Source organism: Vespa mandarinia, chromosome 14 (genome assembly GCF_050613455.1).
Source record: "Vespa mandarinia isolate Hongniang chromosome 14, ASM5061345v1, whole genome shotgun sequence".
Lineage (NCBI taxonomy): Eukaryota > Metazoa > Arthropoda > Insecta > Hymenoptera > Vespidae > Vespa > Vespa mandarinia.
The window spans coordinates 4,837,020-4,853,201 of NC_140823.1; the positions used below are offsets into that span (position 1 = coordinate 4,837,020).

The following is a 16,182-nucleotide window of genomic DNA, read 5'->3' on the forward strand; positions in this document are numbered from 1 at the left end:
CCAAGTATCCTATAATAATATTTCTTAATCAATTATAAATACATAAAATAGTTTTGTCATCGATATAAATTCATCCAATCAAGACGAATCTTTATACAGACGTGATAATCGAAGTCTGCCATTTGTAAACTAACCTTTCTTACATTTCTTAGTTACATTTCTTGCCGGCTTCATATTGCATTTCTCGTACGGCTTCATTTCACTTAACCTTACTTTTTGAATAATGTATGTACAGTTTAACGGGGAAGCATTTTATGTATTCGCGACACCTAAATAGTGAAATATGATATTATATATTTGAAAAATAATACATATTTTTAGGTAAATATAAACAAAAAGATATCTGCCACATTGTATTTATCGTTTGCTATATTTTAATCACAAGTAATTATTGTGGATAAATAAGTACCTTCGTTAATTTAAGTATATAAGTTGCATTATGGCAGCAGGCCCGATAGCAGAGCGTAATCAAGGTAATTTATTATTACAATTGCAATTTAATATTATTACGAATGAAAAGTTATGTTATGAAATCATATAATTTCTGATCTATTACATATAGTACATATTTCCAATGCTTTTTTCCAACGTTACGTTTTTTCAAATATATTTTCTTATTTCATACCTTTTCGCTATAATTTTTCTCTTTTGAAATATATTGTCATTTATATTCTACATATTTATAGATGCTACAATCTATGTGGGAGGACTAGATGACAAAGTTACAGAATCTTTGATGTGGGAATTATTTGTCCAATCTGGTCCAGTAGGTAAGCCTAAATATAATGGTTAATTTATCTGTTGTTATTATTTAACATAATTACAAAAGATGATTTGTTTCAGTGAATGTACATATGCCAAAGGATAGAGTAACACAAATGCATCAGGGTTATGGATTTGTTGAATTTATGGGAGAAGAAGATGCGGATTATGCTATAAAAATTATGAACATGATAAAACTGTACGGTAAACCAATCAGAGTCAATAAAGCAAGTGCTCATCAGAAGAATCTTGACGTTGGAGCCAACATCTTCATTGGTAATCTAGATCCTGAGGTAGATGAGAAGTTATTGTACGATACATTCAGTGCATTTGGTGTTATCCTTCAGACTCCAAAAGTACGTATATAAAAATAACATTGTAGTGGTTTAAAAGTGGTGTAAATTAAAAAAAAAAGAAAAAGAAAAAAAACTATTCTCATGTATTCTGTTCTATTTCAGATAATGAGAGATCCAGAGACTGGAAATTCAAAAGGATTTGCATTCATTAATTTTGCTTCTTTCGATGCATCCGATGCAAGTATAGAAGCAATGAATGGGCAGTATCTTTGCAACAGACCGATATCCGTCTCGTATGCATTTAAACGTGACGCGAAAGGTGAGAGACATGGAAGTGCTGCAGAAAGACTTTTGGCAGCACAAAATCCTCTGAGTCAAGCGGACAGACCGCATCAATTGTTCGCCGATGCTCCACCTTTGGCACCACCACCGATGCCAAATTCGACCGCGGTGGCACATCAAGCGGCTCATCATCCTCAACATCACGTAATGCATCATGGGATGGTGGTACCTCCACCGCCGCCACCAGCTACACCAGGTCCACCTATGGGACATCCTCCACCGCCACCCGTGCCACCACCACCTTCCAGCGGATTTCCACCTGCAAGCATACCACCCCCGCCGTTGCCTCCAATGTCAATGGCTGCCCATCCACCTTTACCACCTGGAATGCCACCACCTCTGCCGCCTATGCCAGTACCGACTTCTCAAGCTCAGCAAGCACAAACGAGAATGATGGCACCACCGCCACCTCATTGGGCCGGTGGAGCACCACCGCAGGGTCAATTCCCACCTCCTCCACCTCCGGCATCAAGCGGCGGACCACCGCCGCAATTTGGACAGTTCCAACCTTCACCACCTCGACCTCCACCAGGCTGGAGACATCCACCGCCACCTCCAGTTTCTCAAGGTGGCCCTCCACCACCGCCCCCACCCCAATTTAGGCCACCGTTCCCTCCACGGGGTCCACCACCGCCGCCGCCACCTCACGATGCTGCCCAATATTAATGTTATATATTTCTAGTTCAAGGTACAACATGTATACTCATAGAAAAACATACTACGTACATATTACAATCGAGCCTTAACTAATTCTTATGCAATAGCCGATAGTCGAAGAGAATTATTTTATACGGTAATAATAGAATAAATTTTTTTAAAATTACGTTCATAATGCTAAAAAGCTCGTGTGTTGCTAATAGCTCTGATAATGTAGCGATAAGAGTATTTTAATCTTGACTCTAGTATAATATCGATCGCTTTTATTATGCGAGAATAAGGATATACCGTAGTCGTTCTTCTATCGATCGTTTCGAGCCTGTGTCCAAGCAAGTCGATGAAAACATTCAGCGGATCATCGGCTCACCGTACGTTGGCTATTACAAAAGTTGTGCGTAGTGAAACTTGAAGATTCCGTTTGTCGAAAGGTCAAAAGAAGCGTTTAAAATTACATTTTAACGATTTCATTGTCTTCGTGATCGATGAAACTGTGATTGTTGCATTTCATAAATGCAAACAAAATTAAAAACGAAATTTTGCAACTAATCGTTTGAACAAAAAGATTAATTCGACAGAGCGAGAGATGAGTGTCACTTGTATTATTAATTTCATTAGAAATATGAAAGAGAATAAGATAACAGGCACGTTCGTTTTAATTATATAATGGCTCGTTTCTATTATCAATGCAATTTTGATTTAAAAAACGAGACTGGATACGATAATGCTGTATTAAAACCATTCGTTTGTCCGCCGGACAAATATTGTCCTTATTGTTGTTGCAATTGGCAGTGTTGTATCGTGGTACAAAAACGTCCACCACGACAAATCTGGGAGACTTGGTACTTTTGGTTGGGCGTTGCATTATTAGCTGTTTTTATCCTAATTTCGGTGAGTGTCCAATTGAACGAAAAAGTCTCTTTTAATATTAATTATCGCAAGTAATGTTTCTATTTTTCCTAAATTCCGAGAAATAAATCAGAACAAACGATATATCCCATAAAAGATAATATTTTAACTGTTCATAAAGCAGTACAAAAAATTATTGAACGCTTTACATACTACAGGTGTCTTATATGATTCTAAGAAACATTTTTTTTTTTTTTTTTTTTTTTTTTTTTTTTTTTTTTTTTGTCGTCCATTCAAAACAGATATTAGAGAGTTATTAAATATTAAGAAAGAAAAAAAGATAAGAACTGTTATCGAGAAAATTGGGCAGCGGTTTCACATAAACCGTGTCCTTGCTTCGCAATTTTAAATTATTTACGAAGGTTCTACGTAAACATAATAGTAGTGTAATAGTCGATCGTGTTGCCATTTGAAAAATATCCTACGTTTGATTCATTTTAAAACTAGGTGTGCAGCTACGTAGTCAGTAATTATAGGCATAACGTTCAAGGTGTGCCGTTCCGACATAATGCACGTATTAATGATAACGAACGAAACCATCGAGCAAATCGTTCTAGACCAACACAAAACGAGGTGTCTATAAGTATAATTCCTACATCAGGATTACTACCGGGTCATAAAAAAATGGTCATGATTTCTACACAAAATAATGTCGCTCATTTGAGTAAGTCAATATTATTGCAAGACACGTTAAAAATATTATCAACATCTGTCAAAAATTATTCATTATTCATTGAATCAATTCAAATGCATTCGAGTTATAGACAAAGGTGACTATAGATCCTTGAATCAAGGTCATGTCTTCTCGTCTTCGCTAGTTCATTGTCAGATTTCGATTAGTTGATTGAAGTGCATACATATATTTTATTTACGTACATATACTTTTATTGTACATACATATGTATGTGTGTATATATATATATATAATTAACGGATACTATAATTAATTTATATATGTTGCAGCTCCGATCGTAGCCTAAAATTAGAGCTTTCATTTTTCTTTGGAGAAGTTCGGAAAGAAAGTATGACGGTTTAGAACATTCTGTATTATGAATGCTCGGTTACTATGACACCTCGATCAACGTTTAACGATGAGAATGAAGGCATGCATTTTATTGCATTTGATCGCGTGTACTTATCGCAAATGCATTATTTTATGCGATCTCGACATAATGGTAGACGATGGTTAATGTTCAATGATTATGAGGAAAGATCTGCAGGGAGACTGGACGAACTCAATTCAGCCTTTTAATCTTGCTGAAAAGATTTCAAGTCAAACGACTTTCAAGTTATATAAAAAGTATTCAGAGAGAGAGAGAGAGAGAGAGAGAAAAAGAGATAGAGATAAACGTTATCAATACGAGGTCGATTCTTTGATTTCGTGATCATAAAAATCGAAAGAAAAGCAAAATAAAAGGAAAGCAGAAGGGAATAATGAAAGGCATCGTTTACAGACTGCTATAAGATTTAAATATCAAATTGATACTTGAATATTAGATTTCTTGAGAGATATTAAAAAAGCTTAGCCCAATCATTTTCAATCTCATGTAATCAATATTTCAGATATTTTTATTTTCATTGAGTGAAAGAGAGAGAGAGAGAGAAAGAGAAATTTAATTTGCAAAGCTAATTTTAGAAATGATGAAGTGAGAAAAGAGAAGATTCCTTTTTTGCCGACTATGTTAAATATTTATTCATTTTTATTAATCAGAATAACATATGTAATCACTTGTGATAACAAACGTCAAATTTATTCGACGTATCAATCCTCTCTCTCTCTCTCTCTCTCTCTCTCTCTCTCTCTCTCTCTCACTCACTCACTCACTCACTCACTCTCTCTCCTCTCCTTTTCTCTTTCTATCAGAGAGTGAGAGAGAGAGAGAGAGAGAGAGAGAGAGAGAGAGAGAGAGAGAGAGAGAGAGAGAGAGAAAGAAAATAAAAAACAGTGAAAGATAAAAAAAAAATAAAATTCGAAGAGTAAAGATATCATGATATCGAAGAACAGACACTGGATTTACTAAACGGCAAAGAGGAAATTCCATCCTCGAAGGAGACTGCCTTATACCTTCGCTCTCAGTTGTTACTACTTTGAAACTCGTTTTCTTACGATGGAGGATCGAGGATGGGCGTTATTCCCATTAACAATTAAGAAGAAACGCACAGTTCGCGGTTGATGCAATTCTCTCTCTCTCTCTCTCTCTCTCTTTCTCTCTCTCTCTCTCACTCACTTTTTCTCAGTCTTTCACTCTATACTCTTTTCATCTCGAGAAGAGAAAGAGCACGGGAGCTAATTAAACAGGACAATCGAGCGGCGAGCCACATACGTTCACTCTACGTTCTACCCCTCTCATCCTCTCCTCTCCTCGAGTTTTATCCCTATTGCAGAGACCCTTCCTTTTTCGAGATCCTTACTCATGATAAAGGTAAATCGTAGTAATCTTCGAGGGAGAAAACGATCCAAGAGAAGTTGTACTACTACCTATACGTAATATCTATATAACGAAGCAAAGTTCAACGTTATTCGAATAAATTTTGATTTAATCTCTTTATCATTAGAAATTGACAAGATGTATAATTATCAAACAAGTAACAAGTTGGATATTAACGTCGAAAGGATATATTGGAAGAATTATAGAAGAATATTATATGTTCTCTTTGAAGAGAACATTTATTCGATCCTCGTATCTCTTTCTTTCAACATTAAAAAGGATTAATGTTATAGAAATTGTCACGATGATTTTCAAAGAAATTCTTACGATGCTGCAATGGAAAGAAAGAAAGAGAGAGAGAGAGAGAGAGAAAGAGAGAAAAAGAGTAGATCGCTAGCGACCTCGTTCGTCTGTAACGAAGTGTCATTCCGATAACCCAAGCCGGCTTTTACTGTCTCTTGATGCCGATAAAGAAATGTACAACAACCGGCCCCATACATTCTCTGTTTAATGTTGCATGCACGGTAAACCAAGCGAAGAATCAAGCAACTACGTGCTCTACGAAAGCCAATGACTTGGCACAACTCAAGTCGATCATCGAACGAATGTCAATTAGGGAATGATCCATCGAGTTCGCATATTTTTTTCGAATCTTTCTTTTTTTTTTCTTTTTTCTTTTTTGTTTTTTTCTACTTATAAAGCTCATGTGAAGATCTATGTTTGTGAGTATCAATGTAAATGATATAATAGTATATATTTGAATTATATTCGTATCTGTGGTCTTTAGAATACAACTGATATGTAAACGATGTGCGAACAAAGAATTTCTTAAGTATCACCTTAACACGTTCGTACTTTTATGACTGCAGAACAACAAGTAATAAGGAATATCATTATGTTAATTATGGGAACGATGTAAATGAAATAATTATGGGAAGGGAAAGAAAATATCTAAAAGTCTTTTGTTCGCCCTAAGAAAACTCGTAAATTTTATTTCGTTCATTTTTCTTTTTTTTCCTTTTTTTCTTCATTTTTGCATCTCTCGACTCTAAATACTTTCTACGTAATATTATATAAAGTATTATAATTTCTTTGAATTTTAAATGATGTATTTTTTAAAAGATATAATAAATGTATAGATATACATTTTGTACGAATCGATATTAGACGATTATTTTAATGAAAGGTCGAAACAAAAAGGGATATTAACATTCCTACGGACGTAATGTTTTGAGTTGTTCGTTCTTCAAATTTTTGGAATCATCTCAAGGAATTATACGTTCAAAGAAATACGTTTGCGTCGCAAACAGTCGAGAAAAGCGTATTACTATATCCGACGGCTGTACCAAGAGGCGCCTGTCGTCCGTGCAAAGATGTTGTTCTTCCAATAAATCGGTTGACTTTAGGAGCTTCTCGTCGTCGTCTTTCCGACGACGAAAAAAGGAGGCGCCCGACGAAAGAGCGCGCGTAGTATAATAAATTCAATAAATTAAGTCGCTCGAGATAGAGCGAACGAAAGAGAGAGAGAGAGAGAGAGAGAGAGAGAGAGAGAGAGGTAGAGAGACAGAAAGAAATCGATAAAGAGGAAAATGAAAAGAAGAAGCGCAGAAAGTCTTCTTCAAAATGGAGAAGGATCGTATCTTTTTTATTATATATATATATATATATATATATATATATATGTATATATTTATATATATTTATATATACATATATATTTGTGAAGTCTAAATTAAAATAGATTTAGAAGAGAAATTCGCCGAGAGCGATGGGATTATTATTTCAAAAATTGTCATCATATCGATATAGAAATTTTGAAAGGGAAAAGATTTCGTATTTAATTAAAAATAAATTGACGAATTATGTTATTTATTAAACAATACATTATTTATATCATTTCAAATATATACTTTTTCGACATCAATCTTAAGATCTTATTATAATATAATATTATCAATAGAAAATAGCAAATATTTGTTTTTTTTTTGTTTTTTTATTTTTTTTTTACTTTCCTTTTGTTCTTCAGGAAAAAATAACTAACAAGTCTTTATAAAAAAAAAATCAATATGCCACTTGCTATATGCTAAAGAGAGGGAGAGAAGGAAAAAGAAATAGTAGGAAGGTGATGGCACACGACACGAGTCATCGAGGTGTCATCGCCTTTCTCTAAGAAAGAGAAGGAGTTATATTCTTTTTATTCTACCTTTTTCTCTTTTTTCTTTTTCTTTTTTTTCTTCTTCTTCTTCTTCTTCTTCTTCGTTGACGTCTTCCTCATCTTTTTTCACGAGGTTTCCTCCTCTTCTAGTGGGAGGTACTAAAATTAGAGAAGACGATGCGAAAAACGGTCCAGTCTTGTAGCTTCTTTCGAACACTTCCAAATGATCCTTCGTAGCGATAACACGTTTTCGCGAGCATCTCGCCGGTGAGTAGTTTGATACATACGGTTTAAAAAAACAGAACAAGTCGTTTCGTAATATCGATCATCGTAGTACCGTCATGAGTCGCCGAAGAGAAAACCGACGTATCTTGGTTCGATTCTCAAACGGACGATAAATTACGAGCAATCGATTTTTAGAAATCGATGAAAGTTTTGGGAAATTTCTAAAGTGGATTCGTTTTGGCCACCCTTTCGAAATGTCTCAAATATCGATCCATGGAAGATTTATAGTTATTATCATTGTCGTCTGTACTATCAATCTTACGAAAGTTGAGGGTAAGTATATTCTTATTTAGTAGAAGAGAATGTAAACAATGTATATATGTGTGCATGCGCGTGTGCGTATATTTTTTGTAGGTAAGTGTTCTATGATTATACGAGATGAGGACAAATATTGTCGTACTTCGCTATATGACATACGTCTTATGGAAACGCGATACAATTGTAATTCATATGATTCTTATTTTACAAGTCTATCGTAAATGTAACGTTACCATTTATCACATCATTAGGTAGGAAGTGCGTCTGCACGAGCAAAGATTGTAAAGAAGCTGGGGAAGACACCTGCGAGACAAAGTACTACTGTTACACCGAATTGATTCTCTTTACTGATCAGGAATTTGGGGAAAATACGACCACGCGAGGATGCACACAGTGCGTAAATTTTAAATATAACATCAAATGGTTTGGTATTAAAATTTTCCAAATTGACAAAGTTTTAAATAAAACTAGAGATTGACGTCCTTTCAAAGGAAAAATCGATACAAGAGAGATGTACATAAAGTATAGATTTTATATCGACTCTATTATTATTCGACCTTCGACCTTTCTTCGTTATTGGATAATAAATCCCAGTCATTAAAACTGGTATACGGACACGATTGAAAAATGATTCGTTATGTCTGTATCCGGTTTGGTTACGTTAATCGAAGATGTATCATATAAATTCACAAACGTGTTATAGTTTATGACGAGATAATCAAGCCGAAAAATTCGAAATGATCGTTTCTCCTTTACCTTGTTTTTTATCTCTTGAACATTTTTAGCGATGACGGAAAGTCAATGCCGCGCGTAGAAAATGTGTTTCGTGTTAATAAGTGATTCTTAATATAAAAGAAGAAAAAAAAAATAATAAAAAAGAAACACGCTTTGTATTTTATCCATACATATCAAATATTAAATACATTTGCTTTCATTAAGACATTTGAAATATATTTATCAATCGAACTTAGAGATAGAAAAAGTTAAAGAAAAGGAAAAAGATACGATCAGGTCATAAAATATTGTAATTTATTTATCGTTAGGATGATATACGTTTATATACATATATATGGTATAGACGATGGATTGCCATTTTCCAGGAGCCCAACGCCATTGTTGTGCGAGACAAAGTCTTGGGTCACGAGGTCAAAGCTATCGACGTCGTCGTCGTCGTCGTCGTCGTCGTCGTCGTCGTCGTCGTCGTCGTCGTCGTCTTTTGACGACGACGAGAAAGACGAGATCGTTGAAAATCGTCATGTCTCGTCGACGAGACTTTGGATACGTATGTCCTGGCCAAGATTAAAGTGTTGTGACAGTCAAGATTATTGTAACGCTGATCATCTCGGCGACTTGTCCACGTGGATACGCGAAAGAGAAAAAGAAGAAGGGAAAAAGAGAAAGAAGATCAAGGAAAAAGGAGAAAAAGTGGGAAAGGAAGAGAAATTTTCATTCGGAAGAATGAATCAAAATAATAATTTAACATCTAACGCAGGAATAGATCAAAACGACAATTTAGAATCGAGCAATAAATTTAACCAAAATAACAATCTGATATCGCTAAACTCAAATAGGTCGTTCACAAATTCTTCGAGTAGCAGTCAAAATCAAATTATTTCGATCTCTTCGGAGTCGATATCAACGATCAACGAAAATCTTGATTCAAATCATTTTCTGCAACATCGGGTAAGGCCGCTCCACGTCGCTGTTTTTGTACTTGCTATATCTGCATTGATATCCGTCCTGGCTGCCTGCTACGTCATTATGAGGTTCATACGTTTTCTGTTTTTTTTTTTTTCTTTCTTTTGTTTTCTTTTCTTTTTATCATTATCGCCGCGATTATTATTATTATTAATATCCTATTCTTTGCGAGAGGCTATCGCAACTCTTTTATTTGATTTTCTCCTTCTTTATCTTTCTTTCTTTCTTTCTTTTTTTTTTCTTGCTTTTCCTTTGTTTCTATCTTCTCTTTCGTTGTTTACCTCGTCAAGATTCTATATCCTATGTAAATCAGTATGATTGTATTGGTATGCGAATGTGTCATACTTCTCGTAGAACGTGTTTCGAAATATACCGATTTTTTTTCGCGATCAAGTCACGTTATTGAATATACATTCTATATTAATTTCTTATTAGAACGTTGATTTATGCTCGTACTTTTATCGCAGAGCTTTATCTTCTCTACGTCGTACGAGTAGGAAGGATAAGAAAAATGCTTTGCTAAAGGAAACATGTTGGAGGAATATTTTGCGACTCGAGTTGCCGATAATCTTGGAATATAATAAATGTTAAGGTAAACGTGTTAATTATTGATGAGCTCGAAACTATTATCGATTGGTCTTTATACTCTTGAAATTTATACATGTCTTGATCTTGAATAGTGTTTATGAATATTTTATAAGGAAAATCAACAAAATAAAAAAAAAAAACAAACAAATAAAATCGATGGAATACGTAGAACTCGTCGAAATAAATGTCGAAAACAAGGTCATTCGAAAGTATCAAGCACGTAGTATAGAGCTAGAAAACCCGCATAGATATTACAATTTGGCTGTTCTTGTTTTCTTTTTATCATTTTTCTCTTTCTCTCTTTTTTCTTTTTCTTTTTTTTTCCTTCCTTTTTTTCCCCCCTCCCTCGACGACTGACTTTTAGCGAGTTTTTTTTTCCGACAGTTTGTCGCGACGTTTCTAAAAGGCGCACAAGCCAGACCGCCCTCTTATCGGTCTACCTCCCTGCCAGAGGGCCACTCGAGTACAGATAGCCTGGGTCCCTGAAAAGGCCCCATGGAGTTCTGCCCTCTAATCTTCGGTCCTCCGAACGCTTAAGTGGGTTTTCGAGTTCAGAAATATTCGGTCGGTCGAACCTTACATCTCTCTCTCTCTCTCTCTCTCGCTCTCTCTCTATCGCTCTCGCTCTCTCTCTCTCTCTCGCTCTTGCTTTTTCTCTCTTTTTCTCTCATATACATACGGACGTTATTTTCTTTCCGTCTTCTTTATCTCATCTTTACGTTTTCTTTTTTTTTCTTTATCGTATTCCTTTCCATTCGACATCGCATCGGTAAAAGCCTTCGATGGTCTTTAATGATTTCCATCGATACTTAAACTCTGACAAGACTCTACGAAGTTCTTTCTATCTGATTTATTACCGTACATATTAACCTACGACCCATCCTTAATTACAATTATAATAATTAGTTTCCTGTCTTTTTATAGGTTCTTGAAGAAAAATTCGTACATAACTGACAGCATGGAATAACAATGTGATATATCAATGGATATATTGCTTCTTATTTAATTCTTTAATATAAAACTAGGTAAATTAAAATGAATTAAATTTTTGATTTCATTCGAATAATCCTATATGCTATTAAATAATTCACACAATATATTTTAGTTATAATTTATTAGTACGTATATAAATCGAATTTAACGATTTACGTCACTGTCCAATGTAAAAATAAAAGTGATTTCTTATCTTTTATTTAGGATGACGAATCAAGAAGTTTCGTCCTATTTGAAAAATTTGTCTTCAGCGTGGGTCGTCGGGGCATAACACATGGATGGCTACGAGACAAAGAATATTTCGTGAAGCACTCGACGGAGACAGTTTCCTGGCAAACATAACGACTCGTTTGGCGCCTATCTCTAACGTTCCTATGTGCATCATGACGCAGCCATGTGGAGACCAATGTCCTTCGAAATTCCATCTACTTAGAAAACAGGGACTAAAGGTTTTACGAACATTGGTACCAGGTGTTCCAACGATTTTAATATTATTAGTCATCGTTAGGGTAGCGTTCCTAACACTCGAAAAGGTTATAAATGCTCGTCGAAAGAAAGGGAAACTCGAAACTTGAATGTAGAAATCGTTTTCGTATGATTATGAGAACTACTTTTTTTTAATTTTTCTCTATCGTTCGATTGTGCGATTGTCACACATCGAAACTATTCTAAAGCGTTATAGCTTTTTCTTCTATTTATAAATAGCGTGTAAATAACTGCAATTGTAAATGCACGTTTATACCATATATATATATATATATCTTATGATCGATGAGATTCGTAAATTAATTGATTCGTGTTAACAGAGTGTTCCTTAAGTACTCTTAATATCTTATTGCTACGTGTTATGCTTCGAGAAAAATGTTAGGAGATTTGTACAAATCTGTTGTTTATTACGAAATTTTATAGCGATTACTCAAATTTAACTACGAGTACTTGAGTAACACTCTTTAGAGATATGAGTATATAAAAGCGATTTATATTTTTTGAATAAGTATAAAATATTTAATTAAGCGCGATTAAATTCAATCTCGTTTCGATAGGCGAGTAATTATCAAGGAAGGAATACGTATATTTTGCAAGTGTGCGATACCGAAATAATCGAGCATGATTTAAATTCAAGCAGAAAAAGCGTGACAAGATGAAAAAGAGCGGCCGAACGAGCAAGCGAGAGAGAGAGAGAGAGAGAGAGAGAGAGAGAGAGAGAGAGAGAGAGAGAAGACTGGTCGTGGCGCGTTCGATTTGTTGGCCTAAATGAGTCACGTAGAATGCAACAAGACGGGAATAAGATCTTACGGAGCGAATACAGGCCGTCCGACGGTAGCTGGCATCCGGGAACTTGAGTTGGACAGCGCTCTACGATCAGATATGTCGAGTGAAAAGTAAATATATTTAGTGAGAAGGACTTCACTAGATAGATTTACCAACACATCCATTCAAATGATCTCTCGGAAGTTTTTGCTAAAGGAAACTTTCTTGCTCTTTTTCTGTGAATACTTTCGTTGAGAAGCAACATAAATCAACGATAAAGTTTCTTCCTCCATAATTTTTGAGAATGTTCACTATCAGGATTCTAACACGATTTCAGAGATATATTTTTCCAATATGCAAATAAGAGAAAGAGAGAGACTTAAAGAGATCGGTCTACCACGGTTATTAAGAATCGATAACACAAACGCAAGGACAAATCTCGAGAGTTTCAATTTATATTCCAGAATATCCAGCGTGACGTATAAAATATATATATATGTGCGTGTACAATACAAACGTACCACTAAATATAACAACTCGACACGTTTTGCGAAGGCGTACAAGCAACGCACTCGTTTATGTATTTCCTTCGCATTCGCTTATCCTTGCAAGTTGCGCTTAACGCGAAGGAACGAATATACGGGAACATTTTCCTTGGCCACTCTTGCTATCGAGGAGTAAATATATTGTACGTATCCCTATCTATATATTAATGTATATATTTTTTCTCGATATCTTTGAAGATTTGCGAGAATGCCCCATGATGAACTTTGCTCGTGATGGGAGAGAAAGAGAGAGAGAGAGAGAGAACTGAACGAGAACGTTGAGAATTTCGTGTCGGTAATAAAATTTAAAGAAGAGTCGCCGAGACTTCAGATAATACGATTAAAAAAAATACAGATAAAGAGAGGGGGAGAGGAAGGGAGAGAGAGAAAGAGAGAGAAAGAGATAAGGCAAACTCGTCGAAAGCTTGCCGTTGTTTTATTTGTGCATGCACACATACTAGTTATATATATGTATTGTGTGTCCATATGTCACAGATGTATAATTGTGTATATACGAATATATTATGTGGATATGTGTGCGAACTAAAAGGGCGCCAAGATACTTTTGCCCCTCGTACACGTTACAACACCCGCCTCGCTGGAGCGATAAAGGAATTACAAGAGTACGAATACAAGCGCGAACGCCGGCGCGATAAAAGGAATTTGAATTTCCTGAAGCGTGAGAGCAAAGATACTACGCGGCAATAATACGGGCCAATCGTAAAACATCTGTTCATCTGTTCTTATTTTTCTAACGTTCTATCGGTTCTTCTTCTTTTTCTTTCCTTTTTTCTTTTTTGTTTTGTTTTAAAAGAAATTAAAATATCCAAATTTGAAATTTATCAAATCTTTCCAAACGTTCGTAATAAAAATTATCATATGAATTAATATCCTATTGTCCGATATTCTTATTTCAAATAAAATTGAAGAGTCAATTGCGGTTAGGATGATGAGATTCTAGTAGCGGCATTAATGGCTCACGAATTACTCCTGTCCAAACAATATCGATCCACCTCACGAAATCATTTTACCTTTGTATCGATAACGAGCGAAACGAAGAAAAGGGATGGTCGGCTTGTTTTATTTATCTGTCTATAGGTCTATATACATACATACATACATACATACATACATACATACATACATACATACATACATACATATATATATATATATATATATATATGTATATATATATTCCATTAAAGTGGGCCTTGTTGTAGGACGTAAAGAGTAGGGGAGAAGAACGCCCCGAACCGGTCCTCGATCTCTCTTTTGGGCCAGGTGCCCAGCGTGGAATCAAAAGTAATGTCCCTAACTGAATGGCTTGACCACCGTACTCGTTTCGCTCGACTAAAATCAATCACTCCGCTTAAGCGCAGCGATTCGACGAGCTCTTTCCACTGTTAGATTTACCGCGAGCATCAGCCCCGTCCAGTATCTTTGGACGAGCAAACATCTTAGATAAATATCTCTACCTTGTCTAACTCGTCTTTCTACCTTCCTCCTGGAGAATGACTCCGGCAAGATGACTTTTTTTTTATACTTTTGCTACCGATTCTCTTATATGATCGCATGCTTTTGTCATCATCCTAACGAATTCCAAGTTTCAATATTTCGATATTATACAATTCGATCTTGTTTGGTCAATGTTATCGAGATATAAACGACTTAATCAAGGATTTATAAACGAATTAGAACTTTCATTAGTATTTAAAAATTTTAATAATATTCGTTACAAGTTTCTATCGACGTTGAAGTGTGTCTAGATTTTTAGAACACTCTAGAGATCTTTCTACATTGTAGAAAGATAAAGAGGGTGGAGTCAATGGACGATGCCTCGAGGTACGTTTTAACGAGAAACAACAAATATGATCTGTGATTATCTAGTTCAACGATAACTGTATATCGTGTATGCTAACAGCTATTCTTTTTTCTTGAAATAACGGAACAAAAGTTGCAACCGTAAAATCAAGAATATATAAAAAGAAGTCGAAGAGAGAAAGATAGAGAAAGATTTCAATCTCGTGCAGTACGTATCTGGGACACGCGCGAATGTTTCAAAGCATGCGTATATGCGAGAGGGGCAAAAAGAATTCACTCCCAAAAGCGATAAAAGAACACGAGACGTTTCGTGATGTTGCGTAGAAGAGGGATGATGGGAGAATGAAAGAGAAGAGGAAACATCTCGAGTGAGCCCTCCGGCAAAGACTTCGCGGAATTCGCTTTAAGCGAATGTAATTAAACGAACGAATAATATCTAACGTTAAAGCCCGTCCGACGACGTCGCGTATAAAACCGGTCTCTACCCAGGTGCCTTGAGATTTCGATCGATAGATCGATTCATCGAACAGTTGTGTCGCGCGCGAAAAGACAAAGAATCAATGAAATCGCTGGCTAAAGTTATTATTTCGTAAAGTTGATTTGACATAATAATTTAAAATTTTTATATAATTCATCTTCCTCTTATATACATACATATACATACATACATACATACATACATACATACACACACACATATATATATTATAGTATATTTGGTCATTTTTCGATAATCCAGGCTAATCAATTTGATTTAAATAATCATTATTGATAGCTCGTTATCGAGACGAAATTATTTCTTCGTATCAGTTATTTGTATGATTACAAATTATATAAAAAGAAAGGAGTCGATAATTGATTTATTTTCAAAGCTTTCTTTTTTTAAAGTAAAGTAGATATGTAATAATTATTAACTCGTTAATCAAATGCAAATAAAAAGAAAAAAATATCTTCGAAGGATTAAGTGAGGCTCGCGTGCGTGTTAGACCGAACAAAGGTAAAAAGAAAGGCACAGCTGATGACGAAGGCGACGATGATGATGATGATGATGATGATGATGATGATGATGATAATGATAATGATGATGATGATGCTGCTGGCACGAGAGTCCATGGATTTGCGAGATGACGGAGGATCCGATGCAGGAAAGACGGCAATGAGTGCGACGGGTGCACGCACACGCGTGCAATACA

General features: G+C 35.4%; 3 protein-coding genes across 4 annotated transcripts; all 3 read left to right on the forward strand.

Moving 5' to 3' along the window:
* Positions 1–103: 103 nt before the first annotated feature.
* Positions 104–2,223, forward strand: Spx (Spliceosomal protein on the X). The gene is made up of 4 exons (XM_035862217.2): positions 104–473; positions 687–770; positions 844–1,118; positions 1,221–2,223. Exons 1-4 carry the CDS (start codon positions 440–442, stop codon positions 2,064–2,066), a joined length of 1,239 nt encoding a protein of 412 aa, XP_035718110.1. The 5' UTR covers positions 104–439; the 3' UTR covers positions 2,067–2,223.
* A 153-nt stretch (positions 2,224–2,376) lies between these two features.
* LOC118439935 (uncharacterized) lies at positions 2,377–7,019 on the forward strand. The gene is made up of 3 exons (XM_035862219.2): positions 2,377–2,945; positions 3,411–3,627; positions 3,927–7,019. The coding sequence occupies exons 1-3, from the start codon at positions 2,721–2,723 to the stop codon at positions 3,941–3,943; spliced, it is 459 nt and encodes a 152-aa protein (XP_035718112.1). The 5' UTR covers positions 2,377–2,720; the 3' UTR covers positions 3,944–7,019.
* A 454-nt stretch (positions 7,020–7,473) lies between these two features.
* Positions 7,474–16,179, forward strand: LOC118440239 (uncharacterized). 2 transcript variants are annotated; one of them, XM_035862974.2, is made up of 7 exons: positions 7,474–7,814; positions 7,882–8,105; positions 8,342–8,483; positions 9,191–9,856; positions 10,256–10,380; positions 11,301–11,401; positions 11,574–16,179. In XM_035862974.2, the coding sequence occupies exons 2-5, from the start codon at positions 8,027–8,029 to the stop codon at positions 10,377–10,379; spliced, it is 1,011 nt and encodes a 336-aa protein (XP_035718867.2). In that variant the 5' UTR covers positions 7,474–7,814; positions 7,882–8,026; the 3' UTR covers position 10,380; positions 11,301–11,401; positions 11,574–16,179. The 2 variants fall into 2 exon arrangements, with proteins under 2 accessions (XP_035718867.2, XP_085517292.1); XM_085661166.1 differs by lacking the exons at positions 7,474–7,814; positions 7,882–8,105; positions 11,574–16,179 and adding an exon at positions 8,118–8,273 and having other exon boundaries at positions 9,191–9,773.
* Positions 16,180–16,182: the final 3 nt, after the last annotated feature.